Below are 25,050 nucleotides of genomic sequence, written 5' to 3'. Positions count from 1 at the left end.
AGTCCCACCAAGATTTACATGCTAAAATCGCAACTGCATACAGTATATTGCAAATCAATATAAGGTTCCAGACGTGCCTCGATCGCTGCAGGCTTGTTGAGGCCACTGGAAACTGTGGATGGATGTAATGCAGTTTGTCCCCACAGGATGGCAGGACGTGTCAATGAAAAGTAGTCTATGGATTGTTGGTACGCAGTTTTACCAGAGATTTCATTTAACACATCAGGAAAATTATGTCATGTCGAACTTCTACCATGTTCTGCAACTTGATTATCTTTAACTGTAATTAATCAATGATTACATAGTTTCATCATTGGAACTGAGATGACTGCCAATACTCAGTGTTATGGCAATAGAGATCTATTACTGAGTCTAAACAAAAACATATTCATTTTCTTCGCTTTGGCTAGCTAGCGCTAGAGATACGCAAGTTCGGAAAGCCACCGAAAAACGCAGTGGACATGACTGTGGGAGAAGGGAAATTCTATTTACTTCACCTCGCGTGCCGAATTGTGGGTTTCCACTTTGGTGCATGCGATTTAAATCAACTCCACCCGCTTGATGCTCCGCGTGATATAAATCGATCGCACATTATGGGTCATGGTCTTTCCAGTCATACTAGTGCGTTTCCTGTTTGTTTTTTTTCACACAGGAAGAGGGTGCATTGGATGAGCAGCTGGACGTTGGTTAATGTTGGACCAAAAAACAGGGAGGGGGAGATATTGATGCATTCTAAGTTATGGAGCTAAGACGGACAAACCCCGCATGCAATTGTGTTTTACTATGTGGAATAACGTTGTGTCTCTTTTTCGGTAAGTACTGGCTACATTTTTAAAGAAGCTAATAACAATCTGATCGCTATAGTTGATAGCTAGCGAGTAGCTATAGTAGTTTGCATGCTAACTAGCGGCTAGCAAAATATGCGTTAGCTGGCTAGCTAAACAGACGATAGCATAGCTAGAAGTGCATGACTTGGTACGATCGTCGTATTTCCAGACAAGGTGTGTGACGCAAATATTAACTATAGAGTGCCTGTTAGCTAGCTTGCTAGTTATATGGTTAGCTAGTTAGCTACATTCTTGACCTATAGGGTCTGGTTAGCTTGGTTTGTTGGTAGCTAGCTAGAAATGCTAACCTAGCTAACACAAAACCAAATAATATCAAAATACACGCGATGAAGCGCCTGTTGTTGTGAAATGTGTCACGTGTTGTTGACATAATGACCTCAAAACATTTCTGAATAATTTTTTTTGGCATGATGAGTAAGAATTGACCAAGTTATTGGCTAAATATGACTGATTCATAGTCTGCGGACAGCAAGTAAAACACATTTTACTTAGCTAATGTCATTTTTTAATGAAAAGTTATAATAAAATCTGTCAGAAATTATTATTGTAGCGCATCATTTGTAGTCTACTATACTTTTGAGATACAACAATAATATCATATCGCTTCCAATGTACTTGGTTTCCATTAGTGTGTTGCTTGCCCAGGCTGTGTTGGGATGAAATTCAAAGGCTTTGAGGGAAAGTGTCCACCTGTTTTATTATTGCATTCTGCACTGTCAGCATGTTTTTGTCACACTACATGCCTTCCTCCCTGACCTGGCTCGTTCTAAATGGAGAAGGTTGCCAAATATGTACATAAATCTGTTTAACAACCCACTTTTACCTATGCAAAACTAGTTAACAACAGAGCTCCCGAGTGGCGCAGCGGTCTAAGGCACTACAGACCCTGGTTCGATTCCAGGCTGTATCTCAATTCGGCCGTGATTGGGAGTCCCGTAGGGCGGCGCACAATTGGCCCAGCGTCGTCCGGGTTTGGCCAGGGTAGGCGGTCATTGTAAATAAGAATTTGTTCTTAACTGACTTGCCTAGTTAAATAAAGGTTAAATAAAAAAATAAACAGAGAATAAGAAGCAAATGCGTCAATCCTTTTTTCTGCTAGCTGGAAATGACTTAAGCCTAGCAACTATAAAGCATCAAAGCTTTGATGTAGGCTATACATTTAAGTGGCTATAGAGCCACAATGCCCTCCCAGCTTCTCAAATTTGAATACATTAAGCAACAAACTAAATGTTGGTTCTTTATCAACAGGTACAAATCTAACAGCGGCCATAGAGTTGTACGCCCCAGCGGAGGTGCTGGTTGAGAATGGCACCACGGGGATCCTCAAGTGTTCCTTCAAGTCCAGGGAAGTGATCAGTAGCGCAGCCACAGTCACCTGGTCGTTTCGCCCAACGGGATCCGACCCCGGAAGCGCCGTTTCCGTGAGTGATTTCTTTCTTTCTCTGGGTCCATGAACAATTCCCAAGACATTTCTCTCAGATCTTCCACCGAGGAGTGTTCTAGCACAAAATGTTTCCTCTTATTATTTAGGCCCACTGCCACAGAAAAGAGCGAGGGAGTATGTGTGCGTGTGTTTGTGACTGGTCCAATGAAAGGAAATGAGCCTGAGGAGTGTTGTGTTATGTTATAGGCCACTTCTTCCTGACCATCTGCCTCCTTCCATTTCATGTTTCTCCAAACTTAAAGGAAAACTCCATCCAAAAATGATCATTTGGTATTTGTTTCATTAGTCCATTGTTGATATAGTCCCAAAATGTTTAGCATGTCTGCAATCAAGTTTTCAAGATATTTAACTTTCAAAATACAGAAATACAGCCAGTATTTTCCGTCTGTATTTTGAAAGTTATATATCTTGAAAGCTTGAATTTAAAATGTATTACATTTAGATTTGGTGTCACTGGCCTACACACACAATACTCCATAATGTCAGAGTGGAATTATGTTTTTAGACGTTTTTTTACAACTTCATTAGAAATGAAAAGCTGAAATGTCTTGAGTCACTAAGTATTCAATCCCTTTGTTATGGCAAGCCTAAATAAGTTCAGGAGTAAACATTTACTTAACAAGTCACATAATAAGTTGCATGGACTCACTCTGTGTGCAATAATAGTGTTTAACATGATTTTTGAATGACTACCTCATCTCTGAACCCCACACAATTATCTGTAAGGTCCCTCAGTCGAGCAGTGAATTTCAAACAGATTCATCCAAGAAGACCAGGGAGGTTTTCCAGTGCCTCGCAAAGAAGGCCACCTATTGGTAGATGGGTAAAAAAAAAAAAAAAGCAGACATTGAATATCCTTTTGAGCATGGTGAAGTTATTCATAACACTTTGGATGGTGTATCAATACACCCAGTCACTACAAATATACAGGTGTCCTTCCTAACTTAGTTGCCGGAAAGGAAAGAAACCGCTCAGGAATTTCACCATGAGGCCAATGGTGACTTAAAAACCTTTACAGAGTTTAATGGCTGTCATAGGAGAAACTGAGGATGGATGAAAAACATTGTAGTTACTCCACAATACTAACCTATATGACAAAGTGAAAAGGACGCCTGTACCGGAAAAAAATTATTCTAAAACATGCATCCTGTTTTCAATAAGGCACTAAAGTAAAATTGCAAAAGATGTGGCTAAGAAATGTACTTAATGTCCTGAATACAAAGTGCTATGTTGGGGCAAATACAACACATCACTGAGTACCACTCTTCATATTTTCATGCATGGTGGTGGCTGCATTACGTTATGGGTAGACAAATTCACCGTTCAGCAGGACAATAACCTAAAACACAAGGCCAAATATACACTGGAGTTGCTTACCAAGAGGACATTGAATGTTCCTGAGTGGCTTGAAAATCAATGGCAAGACTTAAATGGCTGTCTAGCTATGATCAACAACCAACTTGACAGAGCTTGGGAAAAAAATAAATATATATTGTACAATCCAGGTGTGCAAAGCTCTTAGAGACATACCCAGAAAGACTCACAGCTGTAATTACTGCCAACGGTGATTCTAAAATGTATTGACTCAGGGGGTTGAATACTTACTTCATGCTTTTCTTTAAAATACAAATGTTAGAATTTTTTCCACTTTGACAAAAATCAATTTCAATCCAATTTTAATTTAACACAACAAAATGTGGAAAAGTAAAGGGGTGTGAATACTTGCTGAAGGTACTGTATTTTTGCATTGCTGGGATTTGTATGGAAATGGCAGGAACAAGCAAAACTATTCCCATTTCCCTCCCCTAGAGTCCTAGCTAGCTGGCTCATCTTGCTCGTAATGATGCGCTTGTATCCGGCCTCGTAACAGAGTGCAGTTGGAGAGGGCATCACCAACACCCATACTAGTCCACACAGCTATCTGTCCCTCTCATCTTTTAAACAAATGGACTATTGAGGATATCCGTCTTGTCATGTAAATGCTAAACAAAATCGGCCATCAGTTTGGTACAGTAGTAGATGAAAACTTATATCGACTCTATTTGCACATAATCTCTTGCACATCTAGCATTCCAGTGTTAATACTATTGTAATTATTCTGCACTATAGCCTATTTATTGCCTTACCTCCATAACTTGCTACATTTGCACACACTGTATATATATTTTCTGTTGTATTTCTGACTTTGTTTTTTTTTTTACCCCATATGTAACTCTGTGTTGTTTTTATTGCACTACTTTGCTTTATCTTGGCCAGGTCGCAGTTGTAAATGAGAACCTGTTCTCAACTGGCTTACCTGGTTAAATAAAGGTGAAATAAAAACAAAACAAAAAAAACATACCACCGAGTATCAGGGGAATATTTGATGTTTTGCTGTTGCTTGGCAAAAGTGCCCAGTCATGTAGGTAAGCCATAAGCTTACAACGGTTAAACCTGTTTTCTTGTCTTTCCCATTTCTGTTATGAGTCATTAGCTATGTCCCAAATGGCACCCTATTCCCTATATAGCCTAGTATACAACTTTTTATTTATTTATAATTTTCTAGTCATTTAGCAGACGCTCTTATCCAGAGCGACTTACAGGAGCAATTAGGATTAAGTGCCTTGCTCAAGGGCACATCGACAGATTTTTCACCTAGTTGGCTCGGGGATTAGAACCAGCAACCTTTCGGTTACTGGCACAACGCTCTTAACCACTAAGCTACCTGCCGCCCCTACTACTTTTGACCAGAGCCCCATGAGCACCGTCAAAAGTAGTACACTATAAAGGGAATAGGGTGCCATTTGGGACACTGACATTGTGTGCAATTCTTCCACTATCTATTTTCTCTTCAGACATTCTTATATCGACTCCCCCCCAATGTCTTTTTTGTAGATTTTCTATTACACTTCTGGCAAGCACTACCCAGGGAGCGTGGCTCAATTCAAAGACAGGGTGAAATGGGCGGGAGACCTGAACAAAAAAGACGCCTCTGTCCATTTAATTAAGGCACAGTTCAATGACAACGGCACCTACTCGTGTGCCGTGATTAACCCGCCCGACATATCTGTCACCGCCGCTCAGACACAGCTCAAAGTCGTCATCAAAGGTAAACTTGCAAACGGATTCACAACAGTACAGCAACACTCAAGTCACTTTTCAGCAGGAACTGACCATGCTCTCTCACATTGAAGAATGACTTGGAATAAAAACTGCCAACTGAGCGATTACCAATATCTTAATAACCAGGGGTTGAGAAACACTCATACAAGAGATTAACCATTTTAAGACTAACACTGATATAATGCCTCGAAAACATTGAACTGGCAGTATTGGCACAGCTGTGACTTTGTAACATAATTGTAATGTTATATGACAACGTTTCAATGCTTACGTTGTCTTGTTTTGCAGAGTCTCTCCCTCAGAACAGCACTGCTGTCATAGTGGGCGCCGTGTGTGGCGCTGTCATCGGGCTCATTCTCATCGCCGTGGTTACCTGCCTGATCATCAAGAGGCATCAAACCAGTCATGAATACGAAGGGTAAGGCATCCTCCCTTGTATAACCATCGGGGTAGTAGATATCTTTAATAGTACTTTAATATCTGGACTTTGGTCAGTATCAATCATTACACCTGACCATCAGTATCTGTAGAGTATCTTAGAAGGAGGCATCAAAAAATTCAATAATATGAAATATTTGATCAAACAAATGAAATCACACCGGGAACCTTTCTATCCTTGTGATATAATTTTTTGTGTGCGAAGACTACTCGACTCTGTCAAAAACCAATTTACTGCATGCAGTTAATGGCTCTTGACGAGGTCAATGAAAAGGAACTGCATCTCTGAAATTTTCTGAAAGCGACCCTTGCCGTGAATGGAGCTCTACTTTCAACAAATGTTTTCATGGCCTCTTTGGTTGTGGGGTCTGCCTGAATCTCTCTTCTCTCTCCTTCCTAACCTCCCCCCTGGCATGTCTCCTGAGTCACCAACACATACACACACACACTAACGTTCTTAGTCAGCAGACCTTAACACTTAGCCCTACCTCCGCTGCATGGGATATGGGGGTTGGGTTACGATGGCTGTGATTGTCGCTTGTGTCCTCTCTCTTGGAATAATAAAATAACATGTTTGCTATTAAAACATTTGATGTGTTCAAAATAATATTCAATGGTAGAGCATGGCGCTTGCAACGTCAGGATAGCGGGTTCGATTCCCGGGACCACCTCTACGTACTTTTTTTAATGTACGCTTGACTGTAAGTCGCTTTGGATAAAAGCACCTGTTAAATGGCATATGTTATTATTATATATGAATGAAAACTCAGAAGAAAGACGCGGCTGGATTTTCCAGTGTTTGTGTGTTGGCTACGTGGGGTTAGACTGTACCAGTGGTACTTGTAAATGCCCTATAACCATGATGAATTACTTACTGAACTAGTAGGTGTCAGATCTGCTTAGCTCAAATGGGTGCTCCAGGTTTACCATGAGAGACCGGAGTGGAGGAAGTCCCACTATCTCCAACTAGGTGTTTAGAGGGTAGGCTAAATGCCAAGCGTAGACACTTCTCTCTTTTCTCTCTGAATCACATGATTAGTTACAAGGTTTTTCATGACCTAGGCCTAATATAAAGCATGAGTTGACACACCCAAATAAGTAGGGGTGCTGACTAACGGAATAGTACAATTATGAAAACACTCTAAGATAGACTCGCAATGATTTAATGCGTATAAAACACCAAGGTGTGCGACTTTCTTACGTTTTTCATATCACATTACATTCAAACAGATAACTATGCGTCTAGTCTCAATTCGAGAGAAAAATATATATAATTAGTCTATCATCCAAATCACCATAATTATTGACAACGATGTTGCACGTAGAAAGACCAAAGATGTTGCTTTCCAAGATCTGTCTGTCAATGCCCACAGTGACGGATAAAAACAAAGTGCATCGTTAAGCTTGGCTTGTCATCTAACGTTCATGTTGTTGTCTGCCGCTCACGTCCCTCATCCACTTCTGACCACTAACCCCTTCCTCTTCTGTTTCACTGTCATGTGGCTCTCCTGTTTCCTCTAACGCTACCTCCTGAACAATATACATTGCCTTCAGAAAGTATTCATACCCCTTGACTTATTCCACATTTTGTTGTGTTACAGCCTGAATTCAAAATGGATTAAAAATAAAAAACATTCTCGCTAGGGCTGACCCCATATTGTCGACTGGTCGATTGTTTGGTCGATAGGCTGTTGATCGACCAATATTATTTTAGTAGAGCAGTGGCAAATATATAACTATTAAAAAAAGTTATGGGACATGAGACACCTGTCTGATTCTCGCCTGTCTGAGTGGACTGATCTATTGCGGATGGCACACCAGTATCACCAGTAGTATATTTACAGTAAATTACCATAGTTTCTCATCTACAATGTTTGTTTGGTTACAGTAATTTCTGTTAATGCATTCAATATATTATTATTACAGTCGTACCGTTGTCATTGTAGGAGTGGACACGTTGTTTGCAGGTTTATTTCATTCCAATTATGAGTTACTTTTGTTTGGAGCGCTCCTGTCAATCTTGAGTAAGGACACAAAACCTGGCCTGCGATTACCACTCAGCATGAAAGAGGGAAAATAATTCAAGCTCTGATCCGGTGCAAACATTATAGAATAGGCCTACCTGATTACTTATCCCTTGCGCAAATAGCCTACTGCTGTGTCTGTCCCGAGCTAACTGGAGTGGGAAACTCTGAGGGCCCAGAATATTTTATACAATGTTGCAAGTTTGCTAGAATATTGGCAATGGCAATAGAAGTTACGTGTAGATTTGTATCATTTTCATTTAGATAGAATTTTGATTAACCACATGACATTGATTTTGAGATATAAAGACATTATTATAAATTAAATGAAACTGTTCCACGAAAATGTGCATATGAAAATCATAACTGGCACGCGGATCAATAGAAATGGTATGATTACTTGGCACTCCAAATGGAAAAGGTTGCCGAATGCTGGTGTAGCCTATTACCGGCAACTTCAGGAGCGGAGGGAACAGGTTTTTTTCATCTGGTTATGGGAAATATGAGTCTCTGCTTCCCTCTTTAGTAATTTGTGTGTCTTAATTTTTAATTGCGTTGCTTAAAGCATCAGACAAGCTCAGTAGCCTACATAGGGCTGTCCCCCCCCAAAAAATCAATGGTCGAAATTTTAATGAGTGTATTTTTCCATATATAGACACACATAGGGTATGTCTATATATGGAAAAATACACTCTTTAAAATTTCGACCAAACAATTGGTCGAGAGAACAGACGACTCTAGGTCGGCCAAGATTATTTTGTTGTTGGGGACAGCCCTATTTCTCACCCATCTACACACAATACCCCATAATGCAAAGTGAAAACATGTTTTAGAAATGTTTGCAAATTTATTGAAAATGAAATGCAGAAATATCTAATTTATATAAGTAATCACACCCCTGAGTCAATACATGTTAGAATCACCTTTGGCAGTAATTACAGCTGTGAGTTTTTCTGGGTATGTCTCTAAGAGCTTTACACACCTGGATTGTACAATATTTGCACATTATTCTTTTTAAGATTCTCCAAGCTCTGTCAAGTTGGTTGTTGATCATAGCTAGACAGCCATTTTCAAGTCTTGCCATAGATTTTCAAGCCAATTTAGGTTAAAACTGTAACTAGGCCACTCAGGAACATTCAATGTCCTCTTGGTAAGCAACTTCACCACCATGCTTGAAAATATGAAGAGGTAATCAGTGATGTGTTGTGTTGGATTTGCCCCAAAAATAACGCTTTGTATTCAGGACATAAAGTTAATTTCTTTGCCACATTTTGCAGTTTTACTTTAGTGCCTTATTGCAAACAGGATGCATGTTGGAATATTTTTTTGGGAAAACCTCCCTGGTCTTTGTGGTTGAATCTGTGTTTGAAATGTACTGCTCGACTGAGGGACCTTTACAGATAGTTGTATGTGTGGGGTAGAGAGATGAGGCAGTCATTCAAAAACCATGTTAAACACTATTATTTCACACAGAGTGAGTCCATGCAGCTTATTACGTGACTTGTTAAGCACATTTTTACTCCTGAACTTAATTAGGCTTGCCATAACAAAGGGGTTGAATACTTATTGACTCAAGACATTTCACAATTTCACTTTGACATGGGGTATTATGTGTAGGCCAGTGACACAAAATCTCAATTTAATCAATTTTTAATTCAGGCTGTAACACAACCAAATTTGGCAAAAGTCAAGGGGTGTGAATACTTTATGAAGGTGCTGTACAAATGCTCTTCAAGTCTCACAAAAAGCTAAATGCTAACAGAGTTTTAAGATTAATTTCTATCACTTAAAAAAAATAAATCTATAAATTAATATTTTGGAGTCCTAGGCCCATATTCATGACGTGTCTTAGGGTAAGAGAGCTAGTCTAGGATCAGTTTTTACATTTAGACCACAATTAGTAATATTACAGGGGGGGACCTGATCCTAGATCCCTCAAACACAACTCTGGACATCGAAGCCAGTTCCACTGCATTTTTAATTGTTCCCCTCGAATCAGGGACTGATTTAGTGGGTGCAATGAATTATCAGGTAGAACAGAAAACCAGCAGGCTCCGGACCTCGTAGGGTAAGAGTTGAAAATCCCTGTCCTAGATCATCACTCCTACTCTGAGACGGTTGATACAGATCCTGGTTAGATGTGAACCGAGAGATCTTGTAGAGAGTGTACAAACTGACCTTATTATATAGTGCACTACTATTGACCAGCACCAAAATTTGCTTCGGGGGAGTGCCATGTTTGCTCTTCAGTTTAGTTTATTAGGATCCCCATTAGCTGTTGCACATGCAGCAGCTACTCTTCCTGGGGTCCACATAAAACATAAAATACATGACAGAAGTACAGAACAGTTACGTACAAGAACAACATAAGATATTATTACATTAAAATTACAATTTAAAAATCATTGTCAAGGCACCAAGAGACCAAAACAATAAATATAATAAGTGTGTTTATTGGACCACTGACTGACATTGGTATGACTGACATACAACACTAATCTTTCATGTGTGTGATCACATCATTATCTCATTGGGGTGGGGAATGTTTTTCCCTAATCCACTTCTTTATTTATTGTCTTATCTTATTGACCAATTGATTGTCGCATAGACTATTAGATAAAGTCAATGTTTTTAAGTCAATGTTGTTATGTTAATGCTGTTTCTTAGTCTTTTGCAAAGCTGCAGTAACTTTTCAACTATATTTACAGTTGAAGTCGGAAGTTTACATACACTTAAGTTAGAGTCATTAAAACTTGTTTTTCAACCACTCCACATATTTATTGTTAACACTAGTTTTGGCAAGTCAGTTTGGACATCTACTTTGTGCATGACACAAGTAATTTTTCGAACAATTGTTTACAGACATATTATTTCACTTATAATTCACTGTATCACAATTCCAGTGGGTCAGAAGTTTACATACACTAAGTTGACTGTGCCTTTAAACAGCTTGGAAAATTCCAGAAAATGATGTCATGTCTTTAGCAGCTTTTGATAGGCTAATTGACACAATTTGAGTCAATTGGAGGTGTACCTGTGGATGTATTTCAAGGCCTACCTTCAAACTCAGTGCCTCTTTGCTTGACATCATGGGAAAATCAAAAGAAATCAGCCAAGACCACAGAAAAACAATTGTAGACCTCCACAAGTCTGGTTCATCCTTGGGAGCAATTTCCAAACACCTGACGGTACCACGTTCATCTGTACAAACAATAGTACGCAAGTATAAACACCATGGGACCACGCAGCCATCATACCGCTCAGGAAGGAGACGCGTTCTGTCTCCTAGAGATGAATGTACTTTGGTGCGAAAAGTGCAAATCAATCCCAGAACAACAGCAAAGGACCTTGTGAAGATGCTGGAGGAAACAGGTACAAAGGTATCTATATCCATAGTAAAACAAGTCCTATATCGACATAACCTGAAAGGCCGCTCAAGAAGGAGGAAGCCACTGCTCCAAAACCGCCATACAAAAGCCAGACTACGGTTTGCAACTGCACATGGGGACAAAGATCGTACAAAAATAGAACTGTTTGGCCATAATGACCATCGTTATGTTTGGAGGAAAAAGGGGGATGCTTGCAAGCTGAAGAACACCATCCCAACCATGAAGCATGGGGGTGGCAGCATCATGCTGTGGGGGTGCTTTGCTGCAGGAGGGACTGGTGCACTTCACAAAATAGATGGCATCATGAGGAAGGAAAATTATGTGGATATATTGAAGCAACATCTCAAGACATCAGTCAGGAAGTTAAAGCTTGGTCGCAAATGGGTCTTCCAAATGGACAATGACCCCAAGCATACTTCCGAAGTTGTGGCAAAATGGCTTAAGGACAACAAAGTCAAGGTTTTGGAGTGGCCATCACAAAGCCCTGACCTCAAACCTATAGAAAATGTGTGGGCAGAACTGAAAAAGTGTGTGCGAGCAAGGCCTACAAAACCTGACTCAGTTACACCAGCTCTGTCAGGAGGAATGTGCCAAAATTCACCCAACTTATTGTGGGAAGCTTGTGGAAGGCTACCTGAAACGTTTGACCCAAGTTAAACAATTTAAAGGCAATGCTACCAAATACTAATTGAGTGTATGTAAACTTCTGACCCACTGGGAATGTGATGAAATAAATAAAAGCTTAAATAAATCATTCTCTCTACTATTATTCTGACATTTCATATTCTTAAAATAAAGTGGTGATCCTAACTGACCTAAAACAGGGGATTTTTATTAGGATTAAATGTCAGGAATTGTGAAAAACTGTGTTTAAATGTATTTGGCTAAGGTTATGTAAACTTCCGACTTCAACTGTATAAGCATCTGCTCATTGTTCCCATACAGATGCATGCCTTGTTAATCTTCCAGGACAGTGTCTCTGCCCAATGTATGTCACTCCTGCCAACCTCTCCTCCCAGCCACTTGGAGCAGTCATTTCAAAATGTGCAGCATAACTCATGTGAAATCTTCCCATCTTTCATTTGCATTTGTATCTGTCTCCCATGTCTTCTCCTGTGTCTGACTGTATGTGTCCATGTCGACCATTTCTCTGTGCGCCAACGCTTCCCGAACTGCACAAAACAAACCACCTTCTCCGATTCATAAACACCTCCCCCGGTGCAAAAACTAGCTGCACCTCAGTGGCAAGAGTGAGCTCCCACGCCACACGCCCGGGGGGGAAGAAGCACGAGTCCAGCTCGGAGGGCTCCAGGTGTAGCAGCCCCTCCGCCCCGGTCCAGGTAGGCGCTACAGTGAGTGACTCAAACCAACCATCCACACCCACTGTTGCACAGGGACACTAACAGGGGGAGAGGGATCCACTAACTAACTATAGCTGAGATGCACTACAGCATTAGCCTCTCCCAGATCTAATTGTACTCTTGCCAACTCCATTGCTGTCATTGTCGAGTCAACATTTGGCGTGACAATTCCATAAGTAGTTGGCAAGAGAACAAAAACAGACTAGTACCTAGCTACTACAGCATAGGCCAGGGTTTCCCAAACTCTGTCCTCGGGACCCCAAGGGTGCACGTTTTGGTTTTTGCCCTAGCACTACACAGCTGATTCAAATAATCAACTTATCATCAAGCGTTGATAATTTTAATCAGCTGTGTAGTTAGGGCAAAAAATAACGTGCACCCCTTGGGGTCCCGAGGACCGAGTTTTGGGAAACGCTGGAATAGGTTTTCAAGCTGATCTCTTTGATGGCTTTAGTGTCTGCTTGTCTATCTTCTTTAGTTTTTCATCCATCTGATTTCTGATCTTGGAAACCAGTGTTGTGTTCAGAACAGGAACATTGTAACAAAATGTTGACTTTTCTACCTACTGAACGAGACCCAGGTGGACACACTCCCTAACATACTAGCAGATACCCATAGACTTCCAGTCATTGCGCTAACGCTAGTTAGCATTGGCTCACAAAACTACCTCTAACTTCCTTCAAACTGGACACAGAAACATACAAATGGTATCCACAAGTTCATCTGACTCTGGGGAAGTAGATAACGGGCCTCATTACCAGAATCCCAAAGTATCCATTTAAAACAACTGACAAGCATTGGAGTGTAATGTCCCTTTAAGTCTAAGGGAGAGATCCATAGACATTGCGGCCATCAAGTCCTGGCGGCGGATACCCCTGCTCTACAGACTGACTAAATCAGTGGTCACCAACCCTGGAGCAGGCTTTTGTTCTAGCCCAGCAGTGACCCACCTGATCCAACTAATCCACCTGATCCAACTAATCATCAAGACCTTGATGAATGGAATCAGGTGTTTTGGTGCTGGACTGAAACAAAAGCCTGCACATCCTGTAGTTCTCCAGGACCAGGATTGGTGACCACTGAATGACGTAATACATTTTACAAGTAATGCGTGAGATCACTCTCATTCTGGTTAAGCTCTAAATGCTTATGTCAAGAACAACTGGCTGGAGTGTCACGGCATCCCCTTTTGCAAAGCTGCTGTTGCTGACCTAAGCATGTATAGATGTTCATGTTGTTCCTATGAAGGTGTTATGCATTGCTTATGAAAGTTCAAAGGAGGCCTCTGACGATATTATCAAACACTAATATTGTAGGCCTATGTCTAGGAAAAGGAGAACCTTTATTATTTTTGTGTCTCTGAGAGGCGCTTGTTTGTGGTCGACTTTGCCGGTTGACTGGTTTAGTTTGCTGATCTTGTGAGGGACAGTCTTGAGATGCGCCTCTCCCTCATTACATTAAGAGACGTGTCCACATTCCACCGTCAGCCAAAACATGAAGGTGTAATGTACTGTACTTTGCCGTTGTATGCGTGTTGTTGTTTTCCCCCCATCTATGTTTCGAGTTTTTATGAGGTTTTTTTGGTGTGATTTTTGAGCCCAGTGGTCGGTAGAAATTACTCCCTGAAGATAAGAAGAAAATGGCGCCCTCTTCTTCTACACACTCACACAGCCCAGATGTAGTCCCAAGCTGTGCTAGATGGGAGAAAAAAACAAATGTTTTGTTTTGCGCAACAATCTGGCATTGTTATCTTCATTATCTGGCTTCATTCAGAAGCAATGGGCCAAATATCTTCCATTAACAACACTACTTTGATATGTGTTTGTTATTTGGCATTGCTATCTGCAGTTGTCCCCGCTTAAATCCCACAGCCATTTACGTGTCCTACGGCCATTTGAACTTGACAGCTAAACCAGTGTAACATGTATTGTTATTAACACAATTTTCCTCCTTCCCCTTTGCCTTATCTCCCCACCCATCCATCTGCTCATCACAACAGGGGCCGGTGATATACGCCCAGTTGGATCACTCGGGCACCAAGAACCCCAACTCATTCCACAAGATGGAGCCAGTGGTGTACGCAGACATAAGGAAAAACTGAAACGGGGTGGGGGGAGAACTGGAGACCAAAAGGGAAAGGCCACCATAGCTCACTGCTTTGGGATGGGTGGGGGGAGGGGGAGAGGGATTGATGCTGTTTAGAATTATATTTTTTTGTCTCATAAAAACCCTTCTGAAAGCATTTATTGCATGTTCGTGTGTGATACAAAATGTATGCTACCATGGCTTTCAATACAACAATACAACACAGAGATTAGAGAAACACTATAATACATTAACTGCATGTTTAGTAAGTGTAAAATACATAGGCTCCAGTAGTTTTTTAGTTTTTTTTTTTTTACAATAGAGGGACCATGAGAACAATATGTTAACAATCATCTCAGTCCAACATATTGGATGTTAAATTGATGGTTTAGACATAGGGTTTGGTTATAGAATAGGATACCTGAAATGCATAGCCGTTTTGTCTGCAATCATGCTACCTTCATCTAGTCATGTAAACATTTTTTTTTACAAGGTAACAATCACGTTAACGCCATATAATATCACTCTGGTACACAGCCATGGAAAGCCTCCTGGTGAAAAGACTTCACGTTAACGCCATATAATATCACTCTGGTACACAGCCATGGAAAGCCTCCTGGTGAAAAGACTTGTGTACAGTTTGTGTATTGCGCTGTAGATTTTAACATTGCATTGTTATATCTATGACTAAAACACTGCCACTGGGTTCGAAACTGAACTGTTCAGCTGAAACAATGATACAAAACAAAATTTTATTTTTTACATTGTTTTTATTGTACAGAAATTATACACTGTTTGCATGTAATTTATTAACTAACCACAACTAATCATGACAATAACCACGTTTGACACATTTTAGTTTTAACATCTGTTTTAGATTATGTAGGTTTGACGTGATCATGTGAGACTGATAATATCATGATGTCCGAAAGAAAATCTTATCTTCCGTCTTTCAGAAGCAATGGGCCAAATATCTTCCTTTAACAAAACTACTTTGATATATCACTGTGCTTTAATATGTTTCTGTTCCAATGATTCACTCTCAATCATGTTTGATTGAAGCAATGCGTTAATAATCAGTTTAAATGCTGTTTTAATCCCTTCCATTTTTTTCTGCAGTAGTCTTACCCCGACCAACATTTATGCATATGGATAGTTAACTATGTAAGATCTAGAGCTCGTTACTGTAATTCATTCTTTTCTGGTCAATGGTAGTATCTCTTGGTGTTTTAACAAAATAATCAGTGATGTGTTTCAGAATTCCAATTTGATATTGAGTGTCATTTTTGTCAAATAGTTTGAAAAAGCATGGCTGGTGCTCTGTCTTGATGCTAAACCTCACACTGTCACGTCTTAAAAATCCTTTAAGTATTTACCCACTAGGCACACACTGGTTGAATCAATGAAATTACATAAAAAAATGTGGAATAGACGTTGAATTGACATCTGTGCCCAGTGGGTAGCGTTTTAGTGTTTTTAACTGTATATTTTAGCTGTTGACAAAATGGTTTTGATCACCCAAGGGAGCTAGAGGAGGCGTCATTCCTGTTTTCCAAAGCTGCCTCTTCCACTAGTCCTGCAAAATAAAGCAAAAGTAATTGTTAATCTACATTCCTAAAAATTCATCAAATGCTGGCGCTTATCTTGCTGTCTTGTGCTTGTGCAGTATTAGTATATGTGTGTAGTAGTAGTTGAAGTAGTATTGTCCTTGATTATGAAAAAGCTTTTCACTTAGTCAACTCAAATGCTTAAGAAATTATGTGGTGTCAAAGTTTGGATAAGTGCAGTTTACAATACCCATTCCACTGTTACGTCTTAAAAGTGTGAAGTTGTAGTTTGGGCTGTTGAGTAGCCATATTAGCGTGTGTAATTTGGTGCTTGTTTATATAATATCTTATGTTGCAAAACCTGCACTATGGCCGGCGTATCAAAGACCACATGCACTATATGATTTTATTTTCTTCTCTGTGTCCTGTGCTTCTGTTCGATGTCTTAAAACTGGAATGTAGTACATTTAGTGCCTTTTGCATTTCATCTACTAACTTGAACACCTGCTCAATATATATATATATTAAAAAAAATGTAATTCATTTATTTACTTCATTGTATGTACTTTTTATACAGTGCCTTCAGAAAGTATTCATATCCCTTGATTTATTCCACATTTTGATGTTACAGCCTGAATTTAAAATTGATTAAATAATAATTTTTGTTCACCCATCTACACACAATACACCATAATGACAAAGTGAAAACATGTTTTTAGACATTTTTTGGAAATGTATTGAAAATTGAAATTAAATTCACACCCCTGAGTCAGTACATGTTAGAATCACCTTTGGCAGCGATTACAGCTGTGAGTCTTCCTGGCTACGTCTCTTAAGAGCTTTGCACACCTGGATTGTACAATATTTGCAAAACATATATATTTTTTAACTCCCTAGTCCTTGACGATGACAAGCATACCCATAAGTCGCTTTGGATAAAAGCGTCTGCTAAATGGCATATTAATTTAATTAACATAATGCAGCCACCACCATGCATGAAAATATGAAGAGCAGTACTCAGTGATGTGATGTTGGATTTGCCCCAAACATAACGCTTTGTATTCAGGACATAAAGTGTATTTCTTGGCCACAATTTTTGCAATTTTACTTTAGTGCCTTATTGCAAACAGTATGCATCCTTCTTTTCACTCATTTAGGTTAGTATTGTGGAGTACAAGTACTACAACCTTGTTGATCCATCCTCAGTTTTCTCCTATCACAGCCATTAAACTCTGTAACTGTTATAAAGTCACCATTGGCCTCATGGTGAAATCCCTGAGCGGTTTTCTTCCTCTCTGGCAACTGAGTTAGGAAGGACGTCTCTATCTTTGTAGGGACCGGGTGTATTGATACACCATCCAAAGTCTAATTAATAACTTTGCCATGCTCAAAGGGATATTCAATGTCTGCTTTTATTTTTTACCTGTCTACCAATACGTGCCCGTCTTTGCGAGGCATTGGAAAACCTCCCTGGTCTTTGTGGTTGAATCTGTGTTTGAAATTCACTGCTCGACTGAGGGTCCTTACAAATAATTATATGTGTGGTACAGAGATGAAGTAGTCATTCAAAAATCATGTTAAACACCATTATTGCACACAGTGACTCCTTGCAATGTATTATGTGACTTGTTAAGCACATTTCTACTCCTGAACTTATTTAGGCTTGCCATAACAAAGAGGTTGAATACTTATTGACTCAAGACATTTCAGCTTTTCATTTGTAAAAAAAAAAGTTTTCTAAAAACATAATTCCACTTTGACATTATGGGGTTATTGTGTGTAGGCCAGTGACTCAATCTAAATTTCATCCATTTTTAATTCAGGCTGTAAAACAACAAAATGTGTAAAAAGTCAAGGTGTGTGAGTACTTTCTGAAGACACTGTAGATATACAAAACACTCTGGATCTGATGGTCTAATTTTATATAAAAGCTATTCCTGATTTAAATGTCTGTGTGGTTGTTTACAAAGATTGTATTTTGGGTTGTTTACCAGATGGAATGCTGCTGACCATGCAAGTCAAGTATTTGTAATTCCAAACTTGCTCTACCCATGCACTCCAGGGTGAAGTTTCCCCTAGGTACAGATCTATGATCAGCTTCCCCTACCCCAATCGGAACCGTAACTATTAGTGGGGATAATGCAAAACTGACCTACTCCTACCCAAGCACATTTTGCAATGTTCTGCATGTCATTTACAGAGGTCAGCAGCCAGAGGGGTATCCTACGAAGCAAGCTAGATCTACTCGGGGTTTTCTAAAGCTAACCAGCTTCAGTTAGCTTCACATTTCAGCTCAGACTTCTTCCGTACTAAAACGGTGGATATTGCTTGTCCGTCTGCTGCTAACTCTAGCAGGCTTGTAACTGTGAGTGCATGTCGCACATTGGCTAGTCGAACGCCGAATTTCATTGAGACTGCTGAAATCCATGGGCGAGTCAGTGTCACATTTTTTATTTGTGCTGAAATCAAAATGAAAGAAAAGTTATCTTGCAAATTCAGCAGGCTATGTATGGTGTGATAGTATTTTAGAAGTGCAGTTTTTATTTTATTACTTATCGTTAATGCCGTCTTTGGCGTACTTATCAATGAACAAGCACCTTTTTTTCCCACACATCGATAAAAAAATTCAGTAAGTCATACATTTCAAATGGGAAACTGGGCCCAGGTTAGCTCTGAAGGATTCATTGCCATAGAAATTTAGCTGTCTAAAAGGTGAGCCACTTTCATATGACCGGTTATCCTGAGTTGAACTCCGAGTTGACCAAAGTTACCTCACTAACTCCTCAAACCTGCTTCGTAGGATACCCCTCAGGTCACAGCAGCGCAGCCACTGTATACATATAATCATGTGTTTTAAACATAATTGACAAGAATCCAAGTATTGGGAGCCCAAATCTCTCTCCATTAACTTAACATGGCATTGGATAACATGAATAAAGGCAAATCACCTGGTTTGAATGGTATTCGTCCTGAGGTCTATTTAAAATTATGGAACCAATTCGGTCCACTGTTCCTTGAAGTGATTAACACAGCCGTTCACAAAGGTTCATATGGAAGGGATGTAAATACAGCACTAATTTAGCTTTTATAAAAAAAAAGGTAAAGACGTCACCCTGTGTTCTCGCTGTCGTCCCCTATCTTTGATAAACACAGATATTAAACTTTTTATTTATTTATTCTGTCGTCCCGTCTCAACTTATTTACCTAAATTGGTACATCTGGACCAAAGCGGGTTTGTTAAAAAACTATTGTCCTCAGATAACCTCTGTCGATTACATATCTTACATGCTTCATCAGAAACCAAAGCTCCTTGGGCAGTTGTATCTCTCCAATTAAATTGTATTTGCCACATGTGCCGAATACAACAGGTGTAGACCTTACAGTGAAATGCTTACTTACAAGCCCTTAACCAACAATGCAGTTTTAAGAAAAAAAGTTTAAATAAAAAATAGATAAGTAAAAAATAATTAAAGAGCAAATGAAAATAGTCTGGGGAGCCATGATTAGCTGTTCTGGAGTCTTATGGCTTGGGGGTAGAAGCTGTTAAGAAGCCTTTTGGACCTAGACTTGGCGCTCCGGTACCGCTTGTCGTGCGGAGGCAGAGAGAACAGTCTATGACTAGGGTGGCTGTAGTCTTTGACGATTTTTAGGGCCTTCCTCTTGACGCAGAAAAAGCTTTTGATAGACTAGAATGGTCATATCTTTGTTCGGTTTTGGAACATATGGGACTTTGCTCCAATTTCATTAATATGACCAAAATACTATATGCCAATTCCTCAGCCATAGTAATAACAGGCAATACCTGCTCTTGTTCTGTTCAGAATAACTAGAAGTGGCAGACAAGGTGATCCCATCTCACCTCTGCTATGTTTATAATCTAGGGGGCGCAGGCATGCAGACTTCAAAGGGGGCACCCAGCCGAAATCCGCTGACCTAAACCCCTTAATCTCATCCCCTACACATGGGGTAACTTTTGGGGGGTGGGGAGGGAGGAGCACACGCAATCCATATTATTATCTATGGAGCCTCTGGTCCAGGCAATTCGAAAGAAATGACACATCTCTCAATTCTACGGATCATGTCATCTCATTATACGCCTACGATATGTTACTTTACCTAGACAATGTATCTCAATCCCTCCCAAACGTTTTGAAGATCAGACAAATTCAGCTCCATCTCAAGTTATAAAATACATCTAACCAAATCTGGCCTACTGCCTCTCCGGACCCAGATGGAGGACAATCGTTTCCCATTTTAAATATTTGGGAATAGACATACAGTACCAGTCAAAAGTTTGGACACACCTACTCATTCCAGGGTTTTTCTTTATTTTTACTATTTTCTACATTGTAGAATAATAGTGAAGACATCAAAACTATGAAATAACACATGGAATAATGTAGTAACCAAAAAAGTGTTACACAAATCAAAATATATTTTATATTTGAGATTCTTCAAGTAGCCACCCTTTGCCTTGATGACAGCTTTGCACACTCTTGGCATTCGCTCAACCAGCTTAATGAGGTCGTCACCTGGAATACATTTCAATTAACAGGTGTGCTTTGGTAAAAGTTATTTTGTGGAATTTCTGTCCTTAATGCGTTTGAGCCAATCAGTTGTGTTGTGACAAGGTAGGGGTGGTATACAGAATATAGCCCTATTTGGTAAAAGACCAAGTCCATATTAGGGCAAGAACAGCTCAAACAGCTGCAAAGAAACCACTACTAAAGGACACCAATAAGAAGAAGAGACTTGCTTGGGCCAAGAAACACGAGCAATGGACATTAGACCGGTGGAAATCTGTCCTTTTGTCTGATGAGTCCAAATTTGAGATGTTTGGTTCCAACTGCCGTGTTTGTGAGACGCAGAGTAGGTAAACGGATGATCTCCACATGTGTGGTTCCCACCGTGAAGCATGGAGGAGGAGGTGTGATGGTGGGGGGGTGCTTTGCTGGTGACACTGTCTGTGATTTATTTAGAATTCAAGGCACACTTAACCAGCATGGCTACCACAGCATTCTGCAGCGATACGCCATCCCATCTGGTTTGCACTTAGTGGGACTATCTTTTGTTTTTCAACAGGACAATGAACCAAACACAAGGGCTATTTGACCAAGAAGGAGAATGATGTAGTGCTGCATCAGATGACCTGGCCTCCACAATCACCCGACCTCAACCCAATTGAGATGGTTTGGGATGAGTTGGACTGCAGAGTGAAGGAAAAGCAGCCAACAAGTGCTCAGCATATGTGGGAAATCCCACAAAATAACATTTAACAAGGCACACCTGTTAATTGAAATGCATTCCAGGTGACGACCTCATGAAGCTGGTTGAGAGAAAGACAAGAGTGTGCAAAGCTGTCATCAAGGCAAAGGGTGGCTACTTTGAAGAATATCAAATATATTTTGATTTGTTTAACACTTTCTTGGTTACTACATGATTACATATGTGTTATTTCATAGTTTTGATGTCTTCACTATTATACTACAATGTAGAAAATAGTAAAACTAAAGAAAAACCCTTGAATGAGTAGGTTTGTCCAAGCTTTTGACTGGTACTGTATTTCCTTCCTTAAATAAAACCATTGCCAGAAACTGTAACAGAACGCTCAAATCAATTCAATCCGACCTCAGTAGATGGACTAACATCCCAGTTGCTTTAACCGGCAGAATATCTATTGTCAAAATGAATATATTGCCACAGCTGAATTTCTGTAGTTCAATGCTTCCCTTGTCTCCCCTTTCTGGCTATTGGAAAAAATCCATTGTACGGTCCCGAAATGTATATTGGAAGTTAAGCGATCACTGATAAAATTAACAAACTTACAAAGAGGGAAAGACGTAGGAAGACTATCCATACAGTACTTTACATTGTATTTCCAGGCACTAGCATTTCCTCCCATCCTATATTGACTTAGTGAATATTAGGAAGCCCTGAAGCCCAAGGCACAAAAAAAAAAAAAAAACTAGACTCTTGGAATGATCTTGTTCAAACGACTTAGTATCTTGTTTATTTTTTACTAAGTCATTCAAACGAGATTTGTTATTTTGTCTAATTAGGCCTCATTTGTTATGCAGTTTGTCAGACCATGTACTGGTTGCTGCAACAATTCATTCACTGATTCCATCCATTGATATGATTGACAGTTCTTTGATAGCCTAAAGCATGTCTGCTTTTGAATGCCAGCGCATGTAAGTGTGCCAGTGTGTGGAGTGAGGAACAGAGCATAATTGAGCAGATAAAACAATTTTTTGCCTTCTCTCAGGCTCCAATTTCACTCTGGTACTGCTCATCCATAAGCTTTGGGCATGCTCTGCCTAGAATATTTCATTTCCATTATCACTATTCTTTTACATAGGCCTATTCAGTTGTAATTATTTAGCCTACCCCACCCACAGTAGCCTATATATAGTTTGTAAACCTACTTTCTAACTGAAGATGTAGTTTCTATTTTGAATTACTGTTTTAGGTAGGCAATACATAGGCTACTGTAAAATGCATTTTCGTGTTTTCTTGGAATAGAAACACCATAATATAAATTAGTTTAAGCTAAAATATCATAAATAAATGGTAAATTATAAAGGCCGGTATCAGCTTCTTTTCATAAATAAAAATGAATAAATAAGTCAAACTGCAGCAGTGAAATGATTTGCGTACAGAAGTAAGCCCCAACAAGCTTCACATGTGCGTTGAGTGTGGGAAATGCCACTACAAATTACATATTATTATTATTATAAAGACAGAAAAATACACATGTAAAAGCTTAATTCCATAAAGGAATATTAGTGGGAATATAGCCATAATATAAACAAGAGAAAGGAGAATGGAATTCGAAAAGCCCAAAAAAAATTGTTTTATTGGAGAATGAAAACAAGTAGGCTGCCAGTATGGTGCAATACACCTTAGTGAACTATTTACAGAAAATATATACAAAATAATACATATAGGAGCAAATCAGCCTGAATATCAGGACGCATAACTGCAATGCGTTTCGACTACTAATTCATACACACATTGCATCTGAAACTGTTCTTTAGAGATTTCAACCCCTCTGTCCCCACGAAAAGTGTGTTTAGGGCTCCATTTATGTTCATTCCACCTGGGCCTATTGACCCAGTTGTGGATACGTACTACAGACTGGTGCGTAAAGACCTATCCAAGCTAGAGGCAATAAGATATGTCAGGAATAGCTTCTGAGAAATAAGCCCTTCAATCTCCAGAATGACACATCTATAGTCATAGATTTTAGATTCTTCAAAGTAGCCACCCTTTGCCTTGATGACAGCTTTGCACACTCTTGGCATTCTCTCAACCAGCTTCATGAGGTAGTCACCTGGAATGCATTTCAATTAACAGGTGTGCCTTCTTCAAAGTTATTTTGTGGAATTTCTTTCCTTCTTAATGCGTTTGAGCCAATCAGTCGTGTTGTGACAAGGTAGGGGTAGTATACAGAAGATAGCCCTATTTGGTAAAAGACTAAGTCCATATTATGGCAAGAACAGCTCAAATAAGCAAAGAGAAACGACAGTCCATCATTACTTTAAGACATGAAGGTCAGTCAATACGGAAAATTGCAAGAACTTTCAAGCGCTATGATGAAACCGGCTCTCATTTTGTTACGTTACAGTCTTATTCTAAAATGTATTAAATTAATTGTTTTCCTCATCAATACCCCAAAATGACAAAGCGAAAACAGGTTTTTAGAAATGTTTGCACATTTATTAAATATAAAAACAGAAATATTTATTTACATACGTATTCAGACCCTTTGCTGTGAGACTCGAAATTGAGCTCAGGTGCATCCTGTTTCCATTGATCATCCTTGAGATGTTTCTACAACTTGATTGGAGTCCACCTGTGGTAAATTCAATTGATTGGACATGATTTGGAAAGGCACCCAGCTGTCTATATAAGATCCAACAGTTGACAGTGCATGTCAGAGCAAAAACCAAGCCATGAGGTCGAAGGAATTGTCTGTAGAGCTCCGAGACAGGATTGTGTCGAGGCACAGCTCTGGGGAAGGGTACCACAACATTTCTGCAGCATTGAAGGTCCCCAAGAACACAGTGGCCTCCATCATTCTTAAATGGAAGAAGTTTGGAACCACCAAGACTCTTCCTATAGCTAGCCGCCTGGCCAAACTGAGCAATCGGGGGAGAAGGGCCTTGGTCAGGGAAGTGACCAAGAACCCGATGGTCACTCTGACAGAGCTCTAGAGTTCCTCTGTGGATATGGGAGAACCTTCAGAAGGACAACCATCTCTGCAGCACTGCACCAACCAGGCCTTTATGGTAGAGTAGCCAGATGGAAGCCACTCCTCAGTAAAAGGCACATGACAGCCCGCTCTCAGACCATGAGAAACAAGGACTCTCAGACTATGAGAAACAAGATTCTGTTGTATGATCAAACCAAGATTGAACTCTTTGGCCTGAATGGCAAAGTTCAAGTCTGGAGGAAACCAGGCATCGCTCATCACCTGCCCAATACCATCCCTACGGTGAAGCATGGTGGTGGCAGCATCATGCTGTGGGGATGTTTTTCAGCGGCAGGGACTGGGTGACTAGTTAGGATCGAGGGAAAGATGAACGGGCAAAGTACAGAGAGATGCTTGATGAAAACCTGCTCCAGAGCGCTCAGGACCTCAGACTGGGCCGAAAGTTCACCTTCCAACAGGACAATGACCCTAAGCACACAGCCAAGACAACGCAGGAGCGGCTTCGAGATAAGTCTCTGAATGTCCTTGAGTGGCCCAGCCAGAGCCCGGACTTGAACCGTAAGGGTAGGTAACAACACATCTGCCACACTGATCCTC

General features: G+C 40.0%; 1 protein-coding gene across 2 annotated transcripts; it reads left to right on the top strand.

Moving 5' to 3' along the window:
- The first annotated feature begins 648 nt into the window (after nucleotides 1-648).
- Nucleotides 649-16,781, top strand: LOC121579262 (myelin protein zero-like protein 1). Of its 2 annotated transcripts, none has more exons than XM_041893710.1 (6): nucleotides 649-812; nucleotides 2,097-2,269; nucleotides 5,167-5,380; nucleotides 5,683-5,812; nucleotides 12,477-12,585; nucleotides 14,606-16,781. In XM_041893710.1, the coding sequence occupies exons 1-6, from the start codon at nucleotides 740-742 to the stop codon at nucleotides 14,705-14,707; spliced, it is 801 nt and encodes a 266-aa protein (XP_041749644.1). In that variant the 5' UTR covers nucleotides 649-739; the 3' UTR covers nucleotides 14,708-16,781. The 2 variants fall into 2 exon arrangements, with proteins under 2 accessions (XP_041749644.1, XP_041749643.1); XM_041893709.1 differs by having other exon boundaries at nucleotides 12,477-12,597.
- Nucleotides 16,782-25,050: the final 8,269 nt, after the last annotated feature.

The sequence above is a fragment of the Coregonus clupeaformis genome, chromosome 13 (genome assembly GCF_020615455.1).
Source record: "Coregonus clupeaformis isolate EN_2021a chromosome 13, ASM2061545v1, whole genome shotgun sequence".
Classification (NCBI taxonomy): Eukaryota; Metazoa; Chordata; class Actinopteri; order Salmoniformes; family Salmonidae; genus Coregonus; species Coregonus clupeaformis.
This window is presented reverse-complemented; position numbering and strand designations above follow the sequence as displayed.